The sequence below is a fragment of the Benincasa hispida genome, chromosome 6 (assembly GCF_027475165.1).
Source record: "Benincasa hispida cultivar pf3 chromosome 6, pf3_genome.v1.1, whole genome shotgun sequence".
Lineage (NCBI taxonomy): Eukaryota > Viridiplantae > Streptophyta > Magnoliopsida > Cucurbitales > Cucurbitaceae > Benincasa > Benincasa hispida.
In genome coordinates this window covers 1,156,041-1,180,623 of record NC_143483.1, presented here as the reverse complement: position 1 = coordinate 1,180,623, position 24,583 = coordinate 1,156,041, and the positions used below count along the sequence as shown (strand labels likewise).

Here is a 24,583-nt window from a genome sequence, read left to right as displayed (position 1 = left end):
GAAATTGACGCAGCATGGTCTAGGCTCTCGCTCTCACTTTAGTCCTCTAACTCTAGCTCTTGGCCTCTAGTTTACTGAGGAGGGAATTTCCCTAATAATTAGGTCAATTCTTGGTTTAATCTTTATGATTTGTTTTTAGTATTTTTAATACTTAGTTTTTATTAAATAACCTATAAATAGAGGGTTCTTCTCTTATATAAGATATACTTTGATGATAATAAGGATTAGAGTTGATATCCTAGAGAATCCTCTCCTTTAGTTCCTTGAGCTAGACCAGAAAGTGCTGGAAAGCAGTTGAGAAAACAATTGTCCTAAGTTCTAAAGCATATAAGATAAATGTCTTTATAAGCATACAACCAGAAGTAGGAAGGATGATAACTAGTTGTACCCCTCTATAGTACATTCTGAAGTATATTGCCTCTTTTAGAAGTAAATATGGGAAACTCGCTAACAAAAGGACAAGAAAAGTAAACTAACATGCAAGTTGATGTAGCTCTTTTATTAGAATGATAGTGTGTTTCATACAAGAGGAGAATGTTCCTATTTATAGAGTTTTATTACAGGTGAGGGTAAAAAGGGAATTAACCTAGAATATTGCCTAATTACTCAATTAACCTCTATTCTTCTTACATCACAAAAGAAATACATAGAATGAAAGTATGAGGGCTAGAGGCTATCGCGAGCAAGCAGCCACATGCAACAAGTTGTGGTTGAGCATAATTATGACAATCAGCACCCAATTGAAATTAGCAACTTCAAAAGACTCAAAGATGCATGATATATTTTCTAAAAAATTACAAAATTGGTTTCTAAGGTTTAATTTAGGTTATATTTGAGTCCTTAAGTTTTCAAACTCAACAATTTTACCCATGAGGTTTGCATTTGGAAGCATTATTGGCCCCTCCATCAATTTTCCTATTAGTTACTAGCAGAAAACTGACGTGGCACTTATTGAACTTTTTATATATTTCCATAAGTTTCAGGTCATTGTTTTGGCTTTATCTTTAGTTTTTCACTTTTGATGTTTCTTTAGGCTTTATCATCATTTTGTAATCTTATTATTATATCTCCCAGTTATGGGTTAGAATTGGAGATGATGAGGGTGCTAAGGGAGTGTCAACCTAGTTGAGACGTTCGAGTGCATCTCCTGATCCTTTTATAAGCACTTGTATTCTCGCTTTGCTCTTTGTATAACCCTCTTGTACTTAGAGCTTTCGCTCCTTTCTATTTATTAATACAATGAATCGTTTTCTTTTCAAAAAAAAAAAAAAAGAAAAGAAAACTGTCTTGGCACCTTTTTTGTTTTAAAACTATTTTTCTAATTTTTTAATTATAACACTAAAAAACATTTTTTAATTATTTTTTTGTATTTATATTTTAACATATTTTAATTATTTTTTTGTATTTATATTTCTCACACGTCTTTCTCCCTCTTCTTCTTCCATCTTCTACCTTCACCATCATTGGTGGTGATTGTCTGTCATTCGACAGTTGACTTTTTTTCTTTTCGTTTTCTCTTTCCCCTTTCTCCCTTCCTTCCCGCATTTCAAAAGAAAAAAGTTTTCAGATCTAAAATGAAAAAACCAAAAACATTATTTTTTTTTTTTATTTCTCCCTTCTTTCTCCCTCTTCTACCATCACCATCAATGGCAGCAACCATCTATCGTCTCCTTCAGCGGCATGTGACATTTTTTCTCTTCTTTTGGGAAAGGAAACAAGACTTTTCCTTGATAAAATGAAAAAAGACCAACGCTCAAAATACAATGAAACAAAATAAAACAAAATATAGTAATTACAACAATTACAGCCAAATACAAACAACAATAGCACTTAAAAAGAAATAGAAGCCATTTTTTATCAACTAAGCAGAGAGTAGACCAGCAAAGAGAGGGACTGACTTTTTTTCTCTTCTTCTTCTCTTCCACTCCCCCGCCCGAAAACAAAAGAAAAAAACAATAAAAAAAAATGAAACGATTTTTTTGTCGAAGTAACTGATAACATTTGCTGCTCGAAAAACGATATGTTATTTAACCTGATCAAAGGGTTTTCCCTACAATCAAATCGTTATAGATGGATGTATATTGGCCACCGTTTTACCCAACAAAAAAAATGAAACGATTTTCAGATCTAAAACAATTCACGAAACAAAAGGGAATCCCCATTTGAATCAAATACATGGGTTCATTCCAGATCTGATATGAATTTTTTTAATTGAAAATGTAGGCAAGAAGGGGAGAAGGGAGAAAGGAGAAAGGGAAAGTGAAAGAGAGATGAAAAAAGGAAGGAGAATAAAGAAGAAAAAGGGGGAAAGAAAAGAGAAAGGAAGAAGAGGGTCGCCAGCTACTACTGATGGTGAAGGAAGAAGATGAAAAGAGGAAAGGGATATAGAGGGGGGAAGTGGGAGAAAGAAGACTGAGAAAATAGAAAAATTAGAAGGAAAATATATTTCGAGTTTTTTTTTTTAAACAAGAAACAAGCCTCTTCATTAAGATAATGAAACAAGACTAATGCTCAAAATACAACAAGATACTAGCATAACAAAACTTTAGGATCAGGGGAGCACCCGGACATCTCAACTAGCTTAACACCCCTATAGCACTCTCATCACTTCCATGAGAACAATAAAAGGAAAAATAGTACTGGGAAACAAAACAACCCCCAAACACTGAGGGTCCAATTAATACAAGATGAAACAATCAACAATACAAGCAAAGAAATTTGTTACAAACACCCAAAAGGGAACCAGAAATTCAAAGATCCATGCTAAAATAGGAGTCTGCATGGTAGAAGAGTGGTATATAAGCAGGAGCGGCAGCTTAGAGGTCCGGGTTTATAAAGGCTCTCCAATTGATACATATATCTTGAATTGTATAATCTGCAAAAGCCTTTGATAGACAACACCATGAGGAGGCATTCAGTCTAGATGTCTCGAAGCGAGAAAATCAAGGAGTTTCTTTATCGTGGAAGACCCTTTGATTTCTTTCAAACCATAAATCTGTAAGCAAAACCTTAACAACATTAATCCAAAGGAGTTTTGGTGTTGGCTTGAACTTTGGCCCACAAGCACTTGTAACACACTTTCTTTATCAACTTTTCCAAACACCCAGCTAGAAGGGTGCCAATTAAACATGTACCTCCCACGAATACTCTTTACTACTTGACTCCAAAGAGATTTTTCATTATTTATTAGAAGCCACCCCCAGTTGGCTAGGAGAGCCAAATTTCTTACTCTTAGTCCACCAAAGCCGAGCCCTCCATCCTCTTGAGCCTTAGTAACAAACTCCCATTTTAATAAGTGATTGATCTTCCCTCCTTTGTGGCCCTCCCAAAAGAAGTTCTTCATGATTTTTTCCAAAATGACTAGCACTTTTTCTGACAACATAAATAAAGACATATAGTAAGTAGGTAAATTTGAGAGAACGGACATACAAAGTATGGCTCTCCCTCCTCTAGATAAGTTAAATCTTCTCCATTTATCCAGCTTCCCTTGCAATTTGTCAATGACCGGTTGCCAAAATGACACTTTTTTGGGATATCCTCCCAACGATAAGCTAAGGTACATCAAAGGTAGATGCTCCACTTTACAATTAAGTTGTGCAGCTACTGAATTCAGCTTATTGTCCTCTATACGAATCCCACAAATTGCAGATTTTTCCTAATTTATCTTTTGGCCGGAACACCATTCGAAGATCTCAATAGTTTTTCTTAGATTTTTTATCATCTCATCATCATATGTACATAATAACAAGGTATCGTCAGCGAACTGAAGAATGGAGATATGCACCTTATCTTTTTCCCACAAGAAAGCCTTCATATTTCCCTTTTTCGTGCAGCCTTGCAATCAACGAACTTAGAACCTCACTGATCAAGAGGACTAGAAAAGGAGAAAATGGGTCTCCTTGCCTAAAGCCTCTCGTACCCTTAATTCTACCACCAGGTCTTCCGTTTATAAAAGTAGAGAACTTTTGTTTGGAAACACAACCCGTTATCCAGGAGATCCAACGAGGATCAAAAATTTTTCTTTGTAGAACTTTCTCCAGAAACTCCCAATCTACTCTATCATATGTCTTTTCCAAATCAAGCTTTAGTACCCAACCTTTTTTCTTCTTGGATCTATACTCCTCCACGGCTTCATTGGCAATGAGGATAGGATCAAGAATTTGCCTTCCTTCAATAAATGCACTTTGTGTAGTGGCTATTATGCTTGGCATAATTACTTTGATTCTTTCAGTGAGGACTTTTGCTACTATCTTATAAGTAAGTGTAGTTAAGCTAATGGGCCTAAATCTTTAACCATCACTGCATCCACCTTTTTCTGAATTAAACAAATGAAATTGTCTTTAACACAAGAATTAAGCTTTCCATTGCCATAAAATTCCTCAAAACGCTTCATGAAGCTATCATTTAATAAATCCCAAAATTTAAGGATGAACTCTGAAGTATATCCGTCCAGACCGGGGGCTTTATTCTTCCCCAATGGTTTCACTGCTATTCTAATTTCAGATTGTGTAAATCTGGCCACTAGCTGACTGTTTTGCTCTCTTGACACTTTTGCCCACTGTAGGTTGATAGGAATCGACCTTACTCCATCAGCCTTGGAGTAAAGAGATGTCTAGAAGCCTAAAATCAGGTCTTCAATTTCTCTAAATGATTTGGTTGGGATGCCCTGGTCGTTGATCAGTTCTGAGATCAAATTCTTCCTCTCTTTTGCTACTAAAAACCGATGAAAGAACGTTGTGTTTTCATCGCCCAAATTTAACCAATTTAACCTGCTCTTTTGCAGGAGGTTTCTTTCATCCATTTGGTATAGGGATATTAATTCTGCTTTAATGATATTCTGATGCTTTGTTCCAGCTCATCAAGATCTATGCTTTCAGCAACAATTTCTCTTCTTTCTATTTCTTTCTACAAAAACTCTTCCTTACTCCTCCTACTTTTCTCATATTCAAACTGCCATTTTTCTAAGGCATTATTCAAGTTTCTTAACTTAGAAGAAATAGCATAACCGGCCCATCCTTGCTGGCAATCTACCACAAGTTTTCTTTCAATCAAACGACACCATTCTTTGACATTCAACCAACTGTTGCAAAATCGAAATGGGGCTGGACCCCATTCGAATGCTCCGGCTTCAAACAATAGGAGGAAGTGGTTGGATAGAAGTGTAGCTTGCCTAACCACTCTTGAATTGTCGAAAACCTCCTCCCAATTGTTTGATATGAAGAATCTATCAATAAGGGATCGTGAAACTATCATACCTTCTCTTAACCATGTGAATCTTCCATTAGAAAGGGGGATTTTCAACAAATTAGTATCTCCAATGAATTTATTGAATTTTCTCATTCCTCTTGTCATTCTTCCTATAGGGAATCTCTCTTGAACACGGCGGGTCATATTGAAATCTCCCCCAATGCACCAATGGCTCTACACAGTGATTAGCAATAGAAGACAATTCTAACAAAAACTTGCTTCTTTCTCTATAATCTGTTGGGCCATAAACATTTGTTATCCAACACACTTTTCTGCATATAGACAAGCATTTGATTGATAAGGGCATTTCCCCTTTGATGACCTCTATTACTGAGATCTTCCCTTCGTCCCACATGGTTAAAATACCTCCTGATCTACCTATTGCTTGATATAATACCATCCAACATCCTTTGAGCTCCATATGCTTTTGATGAACGCTCTATCAAACTTATCTCTCTTTGTTCCTAAATTAACACTAGGTCCGGATTTAGTTTCATCCAAAATATTTTAATTATCACTCTTTTTGTCTTGTCTCCAAGTCCTCTTATATTCCATGAGACTATCTTCATCGAGGTCAGCCTACTATCTTAACATTATAGTCAATCCCCAATATCTTCCACAAACGATCTTGATCATCCAAAGGTGATTTCACAGTCTTCTAATAGGGAATGCAGATTCTGGGGAATGTCGTTCTTGTTAAGGGGAGGGAATGAGAAGAATTCAGATTTATCCACTGTGGGTGCTTCCTCTACTTTAAACAATTGGTCCATCTCCTTGCCATATTCATTCAAATCGATAGAATTCTCGTGTTTCTTCTACCTCCGAGTTCTCAATCTCCTAACTGCTTGCACTTACAATTGATTCTTCATCAGAATCTTGTAGCCTCTGCCTTGACTTGGATGAAGAATGACTTGAAATACCTTGCACGAAAGATAAATCTGAGCCAGATAGCATAAATTCTGAGAGAGTAAAGGAGCACTGTTGTAAATTAGAGTTTTCTAACCTGTTTGGGAATCTGTCGAGGATCTGAATTTTAACACAACATTCTTTGTGAAGATCTGAGTTTGTAATTGTTGTCCATGAATTAAAAAGGGAGATCTTCTCTTAGCAAAGGGTTTGGGAAATGGCTTCGGCCAATGAGCACGTTTATTGGAATGTGAGGATGGTTTGCTCGTGCTGCTTTTTGCTTTTAGATTCACCAAAGAGAGACTTTTCTTCTATTGGAAGTTACCAACTTCTTTCTGTCCCTGATAGAAGATTGTACTATGATCACTAACTTTCATGTTCTTACTGCGGGAGTTGGCAACTTTAGAATTAGAAATGTCACTCTGTATTGGCTTCGAGACAACTTTTGGCATGGTTTCATTAATTGGGGAGTAGTGATCAGCAGATATAGTTGTGCTTTTGACAAGCTTAGCCTTTTGGGCTTCCTTCGAATAGCAATCAACGGACAAAATTTAAAACACCTTTTCGCGCCTTTGCCAGCATCGTCCCTCGAACTTCCAACTAATTTTCGAGGTGCCTCCGAATTCTCTTTCCTCATTAATACATCTCTGTTCACACCTAACTGGATTGGGCTTCTATTGGGATGAACTTTCGCCTGTGGTTGAGAAACAAGTGTCGGAGATTCCCTGTGACTACACTCTAGCGATCTCTCCGACGAATTCTGTATCAATTTATTCCTTTGATTTTTTTTCGAACAAGATGCAAAAGGGTTCCTTGAGGAGTTATGGTGGTTACAGGGAGTAGCTAGAAAGGTCCATTCTTGATTTGACCCAAAGAAATCTATTTCCTCATCTTCCAAAGCTTGTTTTAATCGTACTAAGTCAATTGGGTTGGAAAAGTCTTTAACATTAACAAAATTCAAAGTTTCGAGTGCAATAGATTCTAATCCGCCAAAGTAGGCCCTAATAGCTTCAAACATTTGCCTGCTCCAGTAGTATAATGGAAAATTTCTAATCGATATCCAACCTCCGTATCCCTTTAACACATTCGGTCGACTGTGCACTTGTTTGTTCCATTTTTCAAATTTCAAATGAAACAACTAACCACATTCCTGCCATTTCCCCATATAATCTAATATTCTTCCAAATTACCCTACTCTAACTTCATTAAAGCGTTTTTTGCAGATAGGGGGTTGATAATGACGTTTGTATCAAAATATAACTTTAGTGTGTTAGCTATATCTGACCAATCATAAAACTCAAATAGTCATGAAACAGTCCAGAGGTTGTTAAAATTTTCCTTCAAAACGTCATAGTTTTTTTTAATCCAATAAGAAGGTTTGCTCTGTTTATCAGGTGCCAAAACAGGGGCACTGAATTTGACGTCTTCCTCCAAGCTCTGTTTTTACTACAGTAGAACAGAGTAATGAATTTCTGGTGATTCCTCCATCTCCAACAAGTTTTTGAGTATTTCAGCAAAAGTCTGCCATCCTTGTGTTGAGACGCCTGCAGATATTTGTAAAAATTGTTTGCGTCCTAAAGATAGCCAAACAACGCACCTCATAATCTAGCCTGTAGAGATATGTAACCCGAATCACTTTGTTGCCCTACTTCCATCCCTTCCATTTCTGAGGGAAAAACTAGATAGAGAACTCTTGATCAAATCTGATATATTTTCCACAAACCACAAAATTTGCGATTTTGATAGGACAAGTTGTTTCCTTGCTTCAACATCTTCCACAATAAATTTGCTAGATTCTCGTCGTGTGCAAAAAAAAAATATTGTTCATCTTACAACTCTTTACTTCCATGGTCAAAATATCCAGGGTTTCAAGTGTAGGGGACGACGGGTTGATGGGAAAGGAGGTGGATGTTGGTGGCTAGAGATATTGGATTGAAGAGAGGGAGGGAGGAGAGGTCCTTTAGAGATGCTTTTAGAAGTAGCTAAGGCAATGGGTTTTGATGAAAGAGGTTGAAAGATTGATCGAAGGAAGAAAGATGTCGGAACTATGGTCGGAGAGGGAGAAGTGTGGAGAGAAGGGAATTCCCCCATCGGGTCATATTTTAAGTTTTTATAATTAAAAAAATTAGAAAAAAAATATCTTTTACTTAAAAATTAGTGACATGTCAGCTTTTTGTTAAGTTTTTTATGTAGGAAGAATGGGCTTCATTGGGTAAGATTCTGGGTTAATTCTCTATTTATCCTCACTTCCCCCCTTGTATGAAACATACTATCATTCAAATAAAATATTCACAATCTTGACTCTTGAAGAATTACTCCTTGAGGCTACTTAGGCTCAAAGCAACGGTTAGAGCCAACATTGACTGCGGCCAATTGAATACCAGGAAACTCTTGGCGACGCCGATCACAAGAGAGAGCTTTGAGTGTTGATGCTTGTTGTCAAACAACTCACATATATTCAATGAGAACCCTTTAGAGTTCAAAAAAAGAAAGAAGAAAATTAAAGAAACATCGAGGATAGACGTTTACAAGCCAAGAAGAATATTCAAGGTCCGAAATTATTATTTTGGTTATGAAACACGACCAAGAAAAGTTGATTCCTATTCAAGAAAATCAATGAATGAGTCTTATACCTACGGGATTGAAACACATTCAAGAATCCAACAAAATAACTACTTTGATCATGTAGCACTAGAGAAAATAAAGAAAACAACAAAGAACTCCAATGTTCTTATGGAAAAATATCTCAAAGTATAGATCAATTATCAAGTCATTTGCAAGAGTTCATGAACAGATTGATTTTGTAGACTAAAGAAAAAACAAAGGAACCACAATAGGAAAATTTTCAAATCAAAAATCTTGAAGATAAATTTGGGAAAAATTTTGATGAGACCCATGTAGTTAATGGAGGTGATTGGGGCAAAAATCGTAAGGATGAAGTAGAAGAAAAAGAAGAATTTGATGATGTTGATTAGAAAATAGTCTCAAGTGAAGAAGAAAAATCCAACGGAAAAGATGGAAAAGAGGTATCGAACACCGAAACTCTAAACATCAAGGTGGAAGTCAAAAAATTGAGCAAGAACAATGAAACACTGGTTGCGTTCGAAATCAACCACCAAAACATCAAAGCACTTGAAGCAAATGATAAAGAAAACATGATTTTTTAGGGGTTCTCTTTGCAAGTGTTTTTTTTGGTGATTTGTCCTCCACGCACGGCTTTGAATGAGCATGATGGAAATTTTACGTCTTGGATTTACCTCTTTGATCATAACATTTGTTTTCAAGATGTAAGAGGTTGGTTTGGCCATACTCCGTTAAACAAGTTTATTTTATGCCTTGATTCTCTTTTTTCTTTTAAAACTCAAAGACGAGTTTATGTTGATAGTACAAGCTTTATGCTTGTTGAGCTATGCTCATATTGATAGCTTTCCATTAATGGTTAATGGAAAAACTAACAAAGAGACCAAGAATGCTACCAAATGCAAAAACAACAAGTTTTGAATGAAGGCACACAAAAAATTGAGAGGGAAAACAGAGAGTAAACCTATAAATTAAAGATGCAAAGAAACAAGAAAATTATTAAAATTGAAGTTGTAGTGAGTGAAGAATTGAATAGTTAGCAGAACCAATAGGAAGATACATAAATGCAGGAAAAAATGGTGAGAATATGGAAAAGAAATAGTCGCACCTTTTCAAATGAAACATTCTCTCTTAGAGCTGTTAGCATAGTTACTCCATAAGAAAATAACCCACCAACACAGTTAGGATCAACCTCTGTCAATGTGCACAATGATAGAGCAGCTTCAATGCGTACCTGAACCAAATGTGTGCAATTAACTAAAAGTGTGCAATTTTTTTAACAAAAAATGTTATTTTCCATTAAATAAATGAAAGACACATCACTAATCATTCAAAAAGTTTAATTATAACAATACTTCAATACTCTCCCTTACTTGTGAACTTGAAGATTTTTAGACGGCCCAACAAGTGGAAATCAATATTAACCGGAGAAGAAATGACATCCTAGGGATCAAACATAGGACCTCGTGCCCTAACACCATATTAGATAAAGACACAAACCAGCGTAGCTTACTCCAATACAAGGGGGCCTATTTATAGGGAACTATAAGATTCCTAAAAAGATAACTAAAAATGGTTACAAACTAGTCTTTCCTTTTATCGTATCTCTGGTAGATTGAGCATTTGTCTCATTTCATTATCTTAATAAATAAAGAGACTCATTTCCTTTTTTAAAAAAAATAAAAAATAATTATTATTATTATTATTATTTGGTAATTAAAATGTAATTAATCAAGGATTAATTAAGATTAACTTGATTTTACCAAAATATCCCTATCCTATTACATCAGTGGATTGCAAATGAAAGAAATCAGCCTCAGTCACCACAAATTAAGATTTTACCGAGGACTTGGGGCCTGATTTTAAGTTGTTTTGTACTCTTCAGTTTTTTTCATCAGAAGTTATTCAATTGAAGAACCTTTTGAAGCCTTTTAGTAAGTTTTTCAGTGGGTGCAGTATTTTTGGGAGTCGGTCCACCTTTTTTCACTTTTAATGGCTGTTTGCTAGGTTGTTTAAGGCCAACGGTTTTCAGTTTGGTTGGACATTTTAGAAGATTTTCCTCAGTTGTTTTGTTCACTTGCAGAAATAGATTACCTTGAGGAGTTTCGCTTAGGAAGAATTCTTCAAGTCTTTCAAGATTAGTCACTTTCTTGGGTTTTAGTTTGATATCGCTTAGAGTTTGGCCTTCTCTTGTTTTATTTGGCTTGTTTGTTGTAAAAGGATTTGCCTCTTATTTTATTATGTTTGTTATCACAAGAGTCTATGGAAGTCTAACAGCCCTCGAAGGGTTAATATAACTGTTTGGATAATGCTGTTTGGAACCCTAAATTGTTCATCGGTGCTGCAAAAAAAGCTGTCTTGCTTTTCTATTTCCCCCAATTGGTGTGTCCTTTGTAAATCAGCCGAAGAAGACCTCCAACCTTTATTTTTTGACTGCTGTTTTGCCTTCAACTGCTGGAAGAAATTCCTTAAGTGCTTCAACACTTCTTGGGTCTTTAATTTTTCCTTTAGATGCAATGTTCAGCAGCTACTTTCAGGTCCTATTCTGAAGAAATACTCCAATTTACTATGGACTAATGGAGTAAAAGCAATGCTGGTTGAAATCTAGTTTGAAAGAAATCAAAGAATATTCAATGGGATTGAAACTCCTTGGTATAATCGCTTTGAGGCAGCAAAGCTCAATGCCTCGCTTTGGTGCTCCATTTCTAATTGCTTTGAAGCCTACTCCTTGCAAGACATAAGTTTAAATTGGCAATCTTTTTGTCAATTGGAAGATTAATCGAAGCATCAGAAATAAAGACAGCAGCTTCGCTTTCTTTAGTACTCTTATTTGTCTTAGCTTCTTGATGTAATTTAGATTTCTATAGCCTAGTTCTATATTTTGTTCGGTTGCAACATTTAGATTGTATTGCTTCATTAGACTACTCTTATTTTAGCCTTTGTTGGATATGATGAGGGTGCTATGGGGGTGTCAACCTAGTTGAGATGCCCGAGTACACCTACTGATCCTTTGGTTTCCTGATTGATTTCCTTGTATTTTGTTTGTATCTTGAGCATCAGTCTCTTTTCATCATTTCAATAAAAAGATAAGTTTCCTTCCGCCGCGAGTGGGGGAGAACATTATCTTTTATCCAACCAAAAAAGAACAAGAAGAATGCCTTGCAGTATCAGGTGCAGTTGCCTAATAATATTTAGGGATAATGAAAGCTAAATAATGATTATACTGTAAAATAGCCAAATCATAAATGGCACAACAGTGTGTTCTAAAGAGAAATTCAAAGAATCAGCTTAAAAAGGTGTAATCAGAACTAAAAGTTTCTGTCAAATGACGCAATGTTATAGTATACATGAGTAGATATAGGAGTTTATTAGTCTTTTGTCTTTTACTGCCATTTTATAATTCTTAGTTTAGGGTTTTCATGTATTGAATGCCTATATATATTGAACTCTAATGTATGGATGTAGTGGATTCTTCAGTATTTTGGTCTCACAATGACACAAACCAGCGTAGCTTACTGCACAAGAGTTATCTAAACTAAGCCAATATCATAGAAGTTTCGGCAAAATCAAGGAGAGAAAAATAGGTGTAGCATGAAGGTTATTCCACGATCACTAAGCAAATAAATAATTTAAATCAGGTAAGCATAGAAACAGGATGTTCAGACTGGAAACTACAAACAAAATATAGAACTTACAAGTTGTGAAGAATGAGAAACTGCAGCAACAACTGTGTTGTCAAGTACTTCCTTAAACTCGGACGGGACCTACATATAAATAATCAAGCAATGTCTGACCAACTTCTCATTCGGCACAAGTAAAGTCCTAATTCATGATATGCAAAAGGCATGGAGTTTGTTTCTTTTGACCATTAGCCTCTTTTCATTTCATTAATGAAAAGTTCTATCACTTGTGGAGAAAGAAGAAAAAAGAGGGATAAGTGCACGGTAAGGGTGCGTCTGGCCCACTGAGTGGAGTTAATAAATCCAAGGTTAATATGTTGGAGTTGATGAGTTAGTGTTTGGGGTGTGAAGTTGTAAGATAGAGTTCCTCACTAAGTGTAAAAAGTAGATTAAGTGGGGAAGATGGAGTTACTCAATAAATGTGAAAAGTAAAGATAGAGGAGAAGATGGAGTTTTTCGATAAATGTGAAAAGTAAAAAAAAAATTGGGAAGATGGAGTTACTTGATAAATGTGCAACTTCAATAGTGCCTACTATTGAAGTTGAGTTGTTTACACCAACTTAAGAAGGCGGGCCAAACGGCCCCTAAAAGTAGAAGTGTAAACTAAAACTGGCAAATCTGTGATAAGGCTCAAATCTATTTTCTTTTCTAAAGATACAAACTTTTCATTGATAGAGGCTAAAGCTCAAACTCCATAAAAGAGTGGAAGTAAAAACATAACAGAATGCATATCAAATTAAGTAAATAAAAAAGCCAAGATTATCAATCAAGATTCAAATGCTAGGATGGATAAACAAAGCAGCCGAGTTGAGTCAAATGTCTTGCACAGACTGCTTGGATAAAGAAAACCATGAGGAAGCCTTTAAACGAGCAGATTCAAAGCAATCTAGCCCAAGGAGATGCTTGTCTTGGAAAACTCTTTGATTTGGCTCAAATCATGTTTTCTTTGTAGGAAACAATTTCATAAATAATATGAAATCGCAAAGAGGGGATGAGAGCAAAGCCCCACCCAAAGAAAAATTACAAACAAAGTGCTCCTTCAACTAGCGCAAATAGTATATAAATAAAGCCGTTGGAATGGCCATAAAACTTACACCCTTATCAGTACGAAATAATTTCACTGAAAGTCATTTCTCCTTTTCTTTCATTAAAAAATTAATCCTTCAAAAATACAATTGTACCTTACCTCTCCCAGAGTTTTCAGAGTATAAGACAAAGTACGCAAACAAGCAATCTTCATTGAAGGGCTAGCATCTTCGGATTGCAGCTGTCAAATTTCCAGAAAATTGTCCCATTAAAAATATAATTACACATAACCAATATGATATTTGGTCTAGACGAGAAGTTCGAACTACTCTGCAGTCAGCACCAAAACTAAACTATATTCAAATAAATTTTGCAACCTGCTTTCCAAGAAAAACCAAGAAGTTCCTTTGGGTGGGTTCTGTCATCTGATCAGTAATGCCAACCCTAAGAATATAGAGCACACAAGCCTACAGCAAACAGAAATAAAAGAAGTCAGTGACGTAGACAAAATGGAGGAAGGTTCTCTATTAATGAATCTGGTAAGTTGAATAATCCAAAAGAAATTTTACTTATAAGAAGAAGCTAAGCTGGTAAACCCAAAAGGTAACCGGTAAACTATGAAGTATGAACTAAAGTTACTGTCTAACTGAAACACCAAAAACAAATACCGAGAATAAGACTACTGAAACAAGACTAGATGAACTCATCATAATTCCATCCAGAAATAAAACTTCTCTCGAGTTTAAGAAGCTAACTGAAAACCATATAGAGCTTGAGAATAATGAAAATCAGGAACGTTGAAGATGGGATGTATCCAACTAGTAGGTGGAAGATCGACCTGATAGCCATTAGCACCTCGATACGTACACAGGGGCAGAGGGGGGACAGGGGCAGAGGCTTTTGCGAACTCGCATCTCCAGAGAATGTGATCCAAGTTTTCCTCTGCCTTTTGACAGAGGATACAACAAAACGAGCCAACTTCCCTAATGAAGGCATCTTCTACACAAAGTGGTCCAAAGTACTAACTCTTCCATGTAAGACCTGCCAAGAAAAGAACTTAACTTTCCTGGGGATCTTTAATTTAGCTCAATGGTAATTGGCGTGACCTTCCACTCAAGAGGTTGAAGTTTTGATCTCTAATTCCCACAATTATTGTACTTAAAAGCGCAAAGAAGACCAATTCACCTAAGGGAGAAGGATCCATAAGCCTACGAAAGAAAGAGTTACACAAGAATCCTTCCAAAAGATCGAGACTCCACACCCTAAAATCATTCCTCCCCTGTCTAAAAACAACCGACTCAATCAAGGACAACAACGAGGCCACACCATCACTTCCCTATCGGACAAAGGGTGACGGAACCAAAACAAAAAGGAGAAGAAACTTCCTAACAAAACTAAGAAGTCCGGTACAACGCATTTTTAAAGGACGAGAGGTGAAAAAGACACGATATGACGGATGTTCTACTGAGACCTCAAATTTTTGTTGTCCTCATTGGAGTAGTAAATTGATTTCTCTGATAAATTGTTGATGTTCATTACCAAAGGAAAAAAAAAATTAGGGGAGAGAACTTCCACCTGGGCATACGACGTAGCCAAGGTCTAAAAGTAATAATTATGGATATTATATATAAAATAAAGTTTGGCAATTACCAATGCATGGGCATCTACAGAAGTATCAGCACGAAGTACTTCCATAACCTGCAGCGCAAAGTCTTGGAGTCCGGTATCTGGATGTAAATATCTGAGACGAATGGCCTACAAGACATTTTATGGTGTAAATAGATCCATAAAATATATGTAAGTATAATTGACAAATACATCAAATCTATAGTCAAAATTCAACATAGAAGAGGAAGTAAAACCAACATTATCAGTGCAAAATAAGACAGCAAAGAAATTCAACTCAAACCTACACTGAAGGGAAATCTAGATTCATGGTAAAACATCTTAAAAAGAGCAACAAATTATACTACATGAAAAGGCGCAAGATATGAAAACATGGGTGAAAAGTTAAATGAAGACATTGAAGAGTATACTTGAATAAGATTTAACATAAAGCTTCCAAACATCTAAGAATTTAATTATTATGAAATAGTCTTCCAAAACCACAACATTCAAAAGCTATAATATCTCAAACAGAAGCGAAGGGAACAAAGGAAAAAGATCTACTACAATAGATAATAGAAAGCACAAACCTGCAAAAAGAACACCCAAGATAATGTAAGGCTAACACGAATTTCCTTCAACCTTGGTCCATTTGCTGCAACATGACTCATTATGCAAAACAGGCAATTAAGTATATTCATCTACTCAATGGGCAAAATTAGAAAGAAAAACAACCATCGACTATAAAGAGAAGAAATACTTGCAAGTGTGAAATGGGTCCTTCCAAAAGATGATAAAAAATTAATTTGGGAACTTAGTCATGGGTGCCCCAAACTGATGTTTTACAGAGTAGGGCTCCATGGCATTTTACTTCGCCAAATTGGTGTGTCCTTTGCCAAACAGACCACAGGAACGCTTTTTTAATATATATCCATCAAACTTCCTTTTCTTTAGTGAAAGGATGACCCATGATGATCGTTTCAAGCAAAAAGAATAGTGTCATTTGAGAAGAAAACGTGCTGCCTGAAAGCCAAGAGGAACTTCTTCCACTAGTTTTGAGCAAATTGGCAATTTCTGAAAGGGTGCATCATGGATTCATGGTCTCCACAATATTTTTTAATTTAGCAAAGGACACACCACTTTTGCAGAGGAAACAATCCATGGGGATTTCATGATTAAGATTTCCACCTTATTAACTCAATGATATTATTTCTATTCTGAGAAGAAAAATAGACTTACTATTCTAATTTTCATGGACCTCAACATGGAAAGTAATAAATAACAAGCAAGCCACACAACATATAAATAAGTAACCCCCATACCTTTACTGAATGGCAAAGATAGATGCCGATGTAAACCGCCTTCTAGTTTCTTTGCTGGAGGGAATGGACCTTTTCCCCTTGGTTGAACCTAGTAGGACATAAACTTAATTAAATCTTTAAAGACAATAATAGTTACACATACGAGATAAATTGGTCAGAAACAGCAAGATTATTACATAACAAATAACTTATGTACCTGAGCTTCAGGATTCATTCCAAGTGCCAGTAACAAACCCAAAGCTTCAGCAAATGCATCCCGAACAGATGAAATTGGATCCTCCAGGGCCTGTTTGATTCAACCGGATCATTTGGGAAGATAATTAGAACATTGTAGATGTGGAAGATTGGAAGATACTGGCAGTATATATTCTAGAAGACAGAGAACTTTTCATTGATGGTGGACAAGTTACCATAAAGGAGTAAACAAACCCTATTTAAAAATAAATAAATAAATAAAACTTAAAGGGTTATTTTGGGGTTCCAATTTGGAACGAGTTGAGTGGGCTTAAATGTTTGGGGAATGTATTAAGAAAATGGGAGGGGTAAGGGTTGTTTTAACCCCCATATTGCTACAGTAGCACTATCTACTACTCAATATTTTAAAATAATCAATTCACCCTCCCTCCAATGTTTCCAATTACTCCCTTGCGGGCGGCCAACTCCAGCGAAGACCACCTCTGACGACTAGCTCTGACAACTACCTCCTGTGGCCAACTCTGGCAATCGCCTCTGGCGACCAACTTCAACAATCAGTTTAATAATCTTCTTTTATAGTAATTTGACATTAATATAAACACTTTGAGTGTATTTAAAATCAAACAAACTTATGTATAAACACTTTTGAGAAAATGTAATCAAATGCATGAGTGTTCTTATTTCAAAATTTTTTATAAAAAGTATTTAAATGAAAAACACTTTTTGTGTTTCGGCTCCCTACCCATTAGCTCCTTGGGAAATCCTTTTGTCGCTCCGTGGGCCAAAGCAACAACTTCCCCAACTGCCTCCTTACCAGACCTTAACCTTCAAGTTGGCTAGGCCACAATCAGCTTCCCTTTAATACCTTGGAAAACCAGACTTAACTTCATCCTCTCCATCAATTTCCTTTCTGAGCCTCTGAATTCTTTCCCTTTGTTCTTTGTCGAGGGCCAACCTTTGGCCAATCAGCTACTAATGAGGGCCCAACCGCGATACTAGGCCCACCTTTCTGCAACCGACCTACCTCCTTTCTCTTCAAGTTTCCCATTGAGCCCCTTTCCCGAGACAACTGACACAGCTGCTGAAAAGAGAACAAACTCAGTCGTACTTTCCCTAATTTCCTTGGGAGACTCGCCGAGCCACCGGAGGCTCTTCCTCACACCTCCCACCAACGAAAAATCTGATCGGAAAGGAGAAGTCTTCATAGTTGACAAAGCACATCACCTGAATAAAGTCGTTCTCATTCCCTAGCTTGAAAATATACATCCTCCTCCCACAAAGCTCCCTGATCTAAAACTTCCATGGCTTCCTCCTCAGCTAGACCACCACACCATAGAGCCAGCTCGGAGAAAAAGCTATTAGATCTTAAAAACGGAGGAACGTCCAGGACTGTAACCCACCCCCTTGCGAAAGCCACCTGTCTACCTTCTGCAACCACACGAAAATCCCACTCTAAGTCTACTATACCTTCTGAAAGAAGAGTTGATCCACGAGCCATAAAATCTTTAACCATCTCCTAACTGTCACAAAGGAAAACAGCCAGATTAGAGCAAAATGGTCGAAGCTAGAATGTTGATTTCCTCCCTCAATCAACAACTTACTAACCAACTCCCGGCTTACCTCATTATTTGATCTCTCAAACAACACCGCTATAGAATAGTCAAAGGCAAATTTGCAGTAACACAAAAGTAACAACCGATTCCTTTTCCTTGCATCTTCCCAACAGCAACTCGGGTAACAATTCTCTCTTTGGCTCTCTCACTTTCACTAGCCCCTATGAAGTTCAACGGGTCTTTGGGCAGATGCTAGTTGCTAAAGGACTCTTTTGAGGGTGGAGAGGGTAAGAGATTCAATAACTCATCAACTAAGAGCCTCCACCCTCTTCTGTGAAAACCTTCTGCGATGAAAATACGAGCTTTCCTTCCTTTGAAGGATTCTAACGAGACCAGAGCCAATACACCTCCTAAGTTAGAGAGTACTTGAAAGAAAATGATTGCTCCGTTTAAACGTCGTCTTCTCCAAAACCCTTTCGATTTCCGCGAATCTAGCACTGCTTGCAAGCAATCCCGCAACCAGGCTGCTACTTCAAGCTCCAACTCCAATTTACTCACCTTCAAGCCTCGACGCTCCTCAATAGAAACCCTCCTACCAATCCCACACTTGCACAGGACAAAGATTTCCTATCGACTACTACCTTCCCCATAGAAACTCACATTCAGAAAGACCTCAAAAGGGGGAGTCTATGAAAGAAGCTCAACACTACCGGAAATTGAGGAGGTTGGTCCGAGAAGAGGTCTGCCATTCAACCTCCCAAAAGTAACAAACAGGGGAGTTCATAAAAAAAGCACAACACTAACCGGCAACAAAGAAAATGTATAAGATGTGGTGTGCCATACAACCTTCCAAAAATAACAAAACTCTTTACTAGTCGCTTTGAAAATTCTATTGTTGGTTTCTATTCAAATTATGTAAAGTATAGCTCTTATAGTAGTACTCTTCCAAATAATCCCAGCTTTTCCTTTTGCCACCTACCTAATAGATTATCCAGGAGCACTATCTAGAGCTCTTTGCAGACAGCCATGCATACAAAAATAACTGTAGCATGTGTACCAGCTTTGTTGCAGCTAATGAGCAGCCATAACAACTTTATCTAATAGTTAAAGAAATTCTTCTTGAAGTTTATTGGAAATATAATCACTAAAAAAAAAATACCACACTTTTCATTAGGAGAATGAAAAATGACTAGTACTCCATGACACAATGTTAACAAAGAAAACATAACATATCTAAACAGTCCTATCCCCTTTTTAACTAACCTATGGAGTTTCCTCTATTGTTTTCTGTAAATGAAAAACCACAGTATTGATGCTGTCATAATCAGTAAAAACAAAGAACAAACATATGACGACAAGAATAAAATGACTACCTTAACACAAAAGGAGGCTGAATTATCAAGTTCTCCAATCCCCAACCCCGGTCCTCCAATGTTGGCAAATGCCTTCAGACATCTCGCTGCTGCTATTCTAACAATGAATGATTTATCACCAATTCCCACACGAGTAATCAGACGAAATGCTTCAGTGTATGCTGAAGCAGCTGCAGTACCCCCTGATCCTTCTAAAGCATTCTGAAGCAAACGCAGAGCTTCTAGTCTCACAAAATCCTGATATTTGGCACACAGATAATCCTTAAGCAATAAATAACTAAACATAAACAAAATGGGAGATACTTCGACGAAAAACAGACCATTTTTGAGTTTTCATTAGAAACAAACAAAAAGACAGCCTCACAACTCTCATAGTCCCAAAAAAACAAACAAACAAAAAAAAAGGGAGTGTGATCCTTGGACTAAATTCAAAAGTCAACGGAAGTGAACAAAATTATTCCAAAAACTACTAAAAAGAGGCTCCTTGGTGCCTTCCAATTCAACGTAAACAAAAATTCAATGTGGCATTTGAAAACAATAGAGACAAATAGAACGGTTGTCTGTGTTATAACTAATTAAAGGAAGAAGCCCAAAAGTTAAGGAAATCCCCAATTATTACTCCTAAATTGCTTTATGAAGCAAGACAAAATCAATAATTAATATTATGGTGTGTCCAGACCAATGTACACCAAGAAGTTCCTTGCAAGTCTACAATGTTTAAGCATGTACGCAATGAAAACACAGCACCTGACAGCTTCAACTCTACAAAATTTGATGAATTTATGTGGAAAGGGAAAATTACGAGAGACAAGTACTCATACATCCCAAAAAGAAAAAGTTTACAAAAAATAATTAATAAATAAATAAAAGAAAAAGAGTTCAAGCTCCAACATAATCAAGTTAAACGAATACAAAACAGGCTCGCTGTAATTATAAGCACAAGTTTGTGAGAATACTAGAAAAATATCACGTTAAAGACAGGTGACAATGGGAATCAATGGGAACCTCATTAAATCTGATAAGCTTGGCAGCAATAATGGTTGTCTCAAGCAAACCAGAAGTGATTCTTCTCCCAAAGTGCTGATATAATTCTCCCAAACATTGGGCAATGCCTATAAAGATAAGATGCAATAAAACATGACATGCTATGTAAAGAAAGAGTTAAGAATCTCTAAAGATATGAAGCATAAATCTGGCACGGCTTGGGGGCATTCCCATGGAAAACTCTTAAGTACAAGATTAGAGGAAATTTTCTTTCAAGGAAATGAAATGATTAAGAAGCCCAAATCCATGAAGAAATTTGCTATTATGTCTACTCTGAAATATAAATCTTTATAAGAATGATAATACAAATATATCTCTTTGAGAATAGATAAAACCGAAATAAAAGGACATACAAGATTAACGGATCAAAATTTCAAAGAATATATAATTATATTAATTTGAACTCTTCAGCAGAGAATAATAGCCATCAAATAAGGTAGTCTGAAGATAGTTAGGTGAAACTGCATTCTTCTGAAGATAGTTAGGTGAAACTGCATTCTTTCCTTTAAAATAAGTTTTTATTAAGAAATTAAAAGAATTAAACAAAACAAAACAAACTTTTTGATAAAAATTAAATTTTTACAAAGCTTCAACTGAACAAAATATAGCATAAACTACTCTAAAAAAACAAAACAAAAAAAAATCGCAAGGCACCAACCCTTCCAAAAGGCAAGAAATACAGGTACTAAATAACATTTTTGATGAAGAAAAAAATACATAATTAAGGAGAGAGTTTCTCTTTTTATTTTATGCAACACTTTCTACCGTAAAACGTACACTCGAACATGTGCACATGAAACACACTCCTATTGGTGATTATCTAAGATTAATCAAGTTCAAGCTTCCGTAACAAACCAGCAATCTTATGAGGTTCGTTCCTTTTCCCATCAGACAGAAACCCTTGAAGACTACTAACACGTGAATATACTGAAATTGTATCTCCCTTGGATATAATTCTTGCCATTACTACTGATGCGAGATGACGCACTGGTCGTCTGGCACCAAGACTGAGTAGAGAATAGAGTGCTTCCTCGCATTTTCTTTGCCACAACAGTATAGATTCCTGAAATTTGTAATGTTCATTTCAAAAATTAAATAATCGCCCTTGCCAAATAGAATAAAATTATTTATATATTTATTTATTTCAAAACACAACACACACACACTCACACTCCAGACATTTTAATTCTGAAATGTTAGGATATAACTTAACAGACATAAAAAATGTTTGAACAGTGTCATTTCCAGTTAAGGAATATACTGTAATGTTAGCATATGACTTGACAGAGAGACTAAAAATGTTCAAATTGAACCGTTTCCAGATTAAAGAAGATACTGTAGCAGTGTAGCTATGAAAGCACTCTTATGTTAACTATGGAAAAACTCTCTTGTATCATTAGCTTGGAAATGGCACTAAACTTAATTGAATTGCACTATTGGAGGAATTTATAGGGTCTGTTTAAAGTAGTTCAGTGCGCTGAAGTTAATCTTATCACATAATTATCCACCAAACTTGCATGCTTTGGAACTTTAATCAAACTGAAAAAAGAGCTGCTTGTTAGGATATGATTTTCTGTGCTTTTCTCTCGTTTTATTCATTGTATCTTTTATCTTTTTACCATTCCTTTCATGTAATTTGCTAACCATTGTAAGCAAGATATGGCTGTATCTTCTTCTTTAAAGATCTATGAAGGTCAATGATCACTGTGCTTTGTATCAAGCATTGCTCTCATTTTCTATGATTGTCCCCTTTATTCTCACCAGAGATTTTCATACAGTAGCCTACTGGTCTCATCGGTTCTAATTATCCTAATCATGTGATTCTCCTTTGCAAGGCTCTCTACGGTTTTAAGCAAAGTCCTAGAGCCTGATTCGGCCGGCTTTTCTTGATGTCAAAGCTGATTCATCTATGTTTATCCTCAAGGATGGTGGTTCTGTTGTTGTCTTACTCATATATGCCGATGATATTATTGTTACTAGGAGCAATTCTTCTCTTGTTCAGTAGTTTATTACAGATTTAAATCAATATTTATATCTAAAAGACCTTGGTAATCTATCCTTTTTTTTCTGTGTAAGTTGTCCATGATGGAAACTCTATGCATTTGTCAAATACATTAATGATCTTCTAACCCAGGAAAACTTTAGTGGTTTCCCTTACACGATGGAGAGTCTTTGGCAAATGGAACCGAATACCTCAACTTGGTGGGCATTTAGCAGTATTGTACCCTTACTCGGCTTTAGATTTGTTTCAATGAACTTTGTCATTTCCTCCATGTTCCAATGACTACACATCTACATGTTTTTGGTTCTATCTTGATTTCATGGTGTTCTTCAAAACAAAATATGCTGTCTCGTTCAAGCACAGTTGAAGGGTCGTGGAATGTCCAATGTTGCTACTGAATTAATGTGGGTCTAATCTATTATGTTTGAGATTCACATGCGTAATCTTCCTCCTCCACTTTTGCTTTGTAAATAATTTTAGTGCTACTTATTTGGCTGCTAACCCTATGATCTAGTTGAACCAAACACATTGAAATTGACCACCATTTCATTCGCCAAGAGATAGTTCACAAGCAGCTTTGTGACAAATTTGTTCCATTTGTTCATTGGCTAACTCGTGTTATGACTAAAGCGCTTCCTTCTCCTTAATTCCATAGTCTAAAAGTTAAGCTCGTGATGGTTAGATCACTTGCAGGGGATGTTTGGGATATTATTCAACGTGCTTTTTCTCTCACTTTACTTTACTCATTGTATCTTTTATCTTTGTACTCTTATCTGTTATATACTATCCATTGTAAGCAATACGTGTGACTGTATTTTCTTCTTTAAATATCTACGGAGGTCCTTGTGCTCTGTGCTTTTCTGTGACGGTCTCCTTTATTCTCCAAGTCGTACAATGCTGAATAACAATTACATGACGGGAGCTATATAACCCTCGTTAGCACGGAAGCAAATTAAAACTTCATAGCCACATACCAAATGAAGACAAATATTCCCACCCGTGGACAATCCAAGATGGAAACAATGATGAAAAGAGCAGAAACATATGCCGATATGGTGTAATACCAAATACTAGATTTGAATGAAATGAATCTCTACCTCTAAATGAGGGGAGATGGTCTTTATTTATAGGGAAAAACGAAGTATAAGTTCTGTATTTATAACAGAATTACAAACAAAGCTAACAATTTAAAACAACAAACAACTAATTAACTAACTAACTATCCTTCGATGCTAAAGCTTCTTACAACGTCACAATAAAACTGACTACACAGAATAATTCCATATCCGATATCAAATTCATCGAAATCGGCGTAACATCGCAGAATTCAATATCGTGTCTTGTTAATATAAAAGTTGGCAGTTCAAAACCAGTAGAACATGTTCGAAAGAGGACAAGATGGATGCTAATTAGCTAAATGAAAATGCAGCGAAATTAAAAGAGTGGACCTTGGGCTCTTCGTCGATGGCGGAAATGAGATCGGATAGAAGATCGAAGCAGAGAAGGGGATCCGGAGGTTGTTGAGCAGCGGAGGCGACAATGGATTCTAGCTGAGCTACCAAGACACCAAAACGAGAGAGAGGCACATTCTCTCTCACGTAAGTCTTCACCATTGTAGAGTGCGAGCAGAAATCGAGAAGAAGTGAGCAGCTACAGTGTGCAGAGTGGCAATTCTACGTCGATTGAAGCCGGTGAATCGGTGTCATTTGAAGGTCGATCGTTTGCCGATCGCTCTGTTTTTTCACTTTTTTTTTTTCTTTTCTTTTTTTTCTTTTTTCTTTATTTTGTTAAAATGCTTTTTTCGTAAATCAAATTTGTTAAAATGGCCCAAGCTAAAATGTCCTGCTATGGACAATTATACCCTACCTTCCTCAATAAATTAGGTCCATCTTGATCTTACCGTTGAAGAGGCTGAAAGGGGTAAAACAATTATTACTTCTACCTAAATTGTAAATTTTGGCACTACTAGTAATGACCTTGTACTGACGTCACATCCCTTGTAGATTACGAATGATGCCCATCTCGCTCTCTCGCTCTTTGTTCTTTACTC

General features: G+C 36.4%; 1 protein-coding gene across 2 annotated transcripts in view; it reads right to left on the bottom strand.

The window, feature by feature from the left end:
- SWEETIE (HEAT repeat-containing protein) overlaps positions 1–24,338 on the bottom strand; it is a 74,946-nt gene extending 50,608 nt beyond the window's left edge. For both annotated transcript variants that reach the window (XR_016530135.1, XM_039035175.2), the window contains exons 1-12: positions 23,982–24,338; positions 21,387–21,594; positions 20,493–20,599; positions 19,488–19,724; positions 16,563–16,652; positions 16,367–16,454; positions 15,635–15,699; positions 15,090–15,194; positions 13,817–13,906; positions 13,600–13,680; positions 12,429–12,497; positions 9,842–9,967 (exon numbers count right to left, since the gene is read on the bottom strand). Coding sequence is in view for 1 of the 2 variants with exons in the window: in XM_039035175.2 (XP_038891103.2) it covers positions 9,842–9,967; positions 12,429–12,497; positions 13,600–13,680; positions 13,817–13,906; positions 15,090–15,194; positions 15,635–15,699; positions 16,367–16,454; positions 16,563–16,652; positions 19,488–19,724; positions 20,493–20,599; positions 21,387–21,594; positions 23,982–24,146 (1,431 nt within the window). In the remaining variant the exon portion in view is untranslated. The remainder of the gene's footprint in view (positions 1–9,841; positions 9,968–12,428; positions 12,498–13,599; positions 13,681–13,816; positions 13,907–15,089; positions 15,195–15,634; positions 15,700–16,366; positions 16,455–16,562; positions 16,653–19,487; positions 19,725–20,492; positions 20,600–21,386; positions 21,595–23,981) is intronic.
- Between the last annotated feature and the right edge of the window lie 245 nt (positions 24,339–24,583).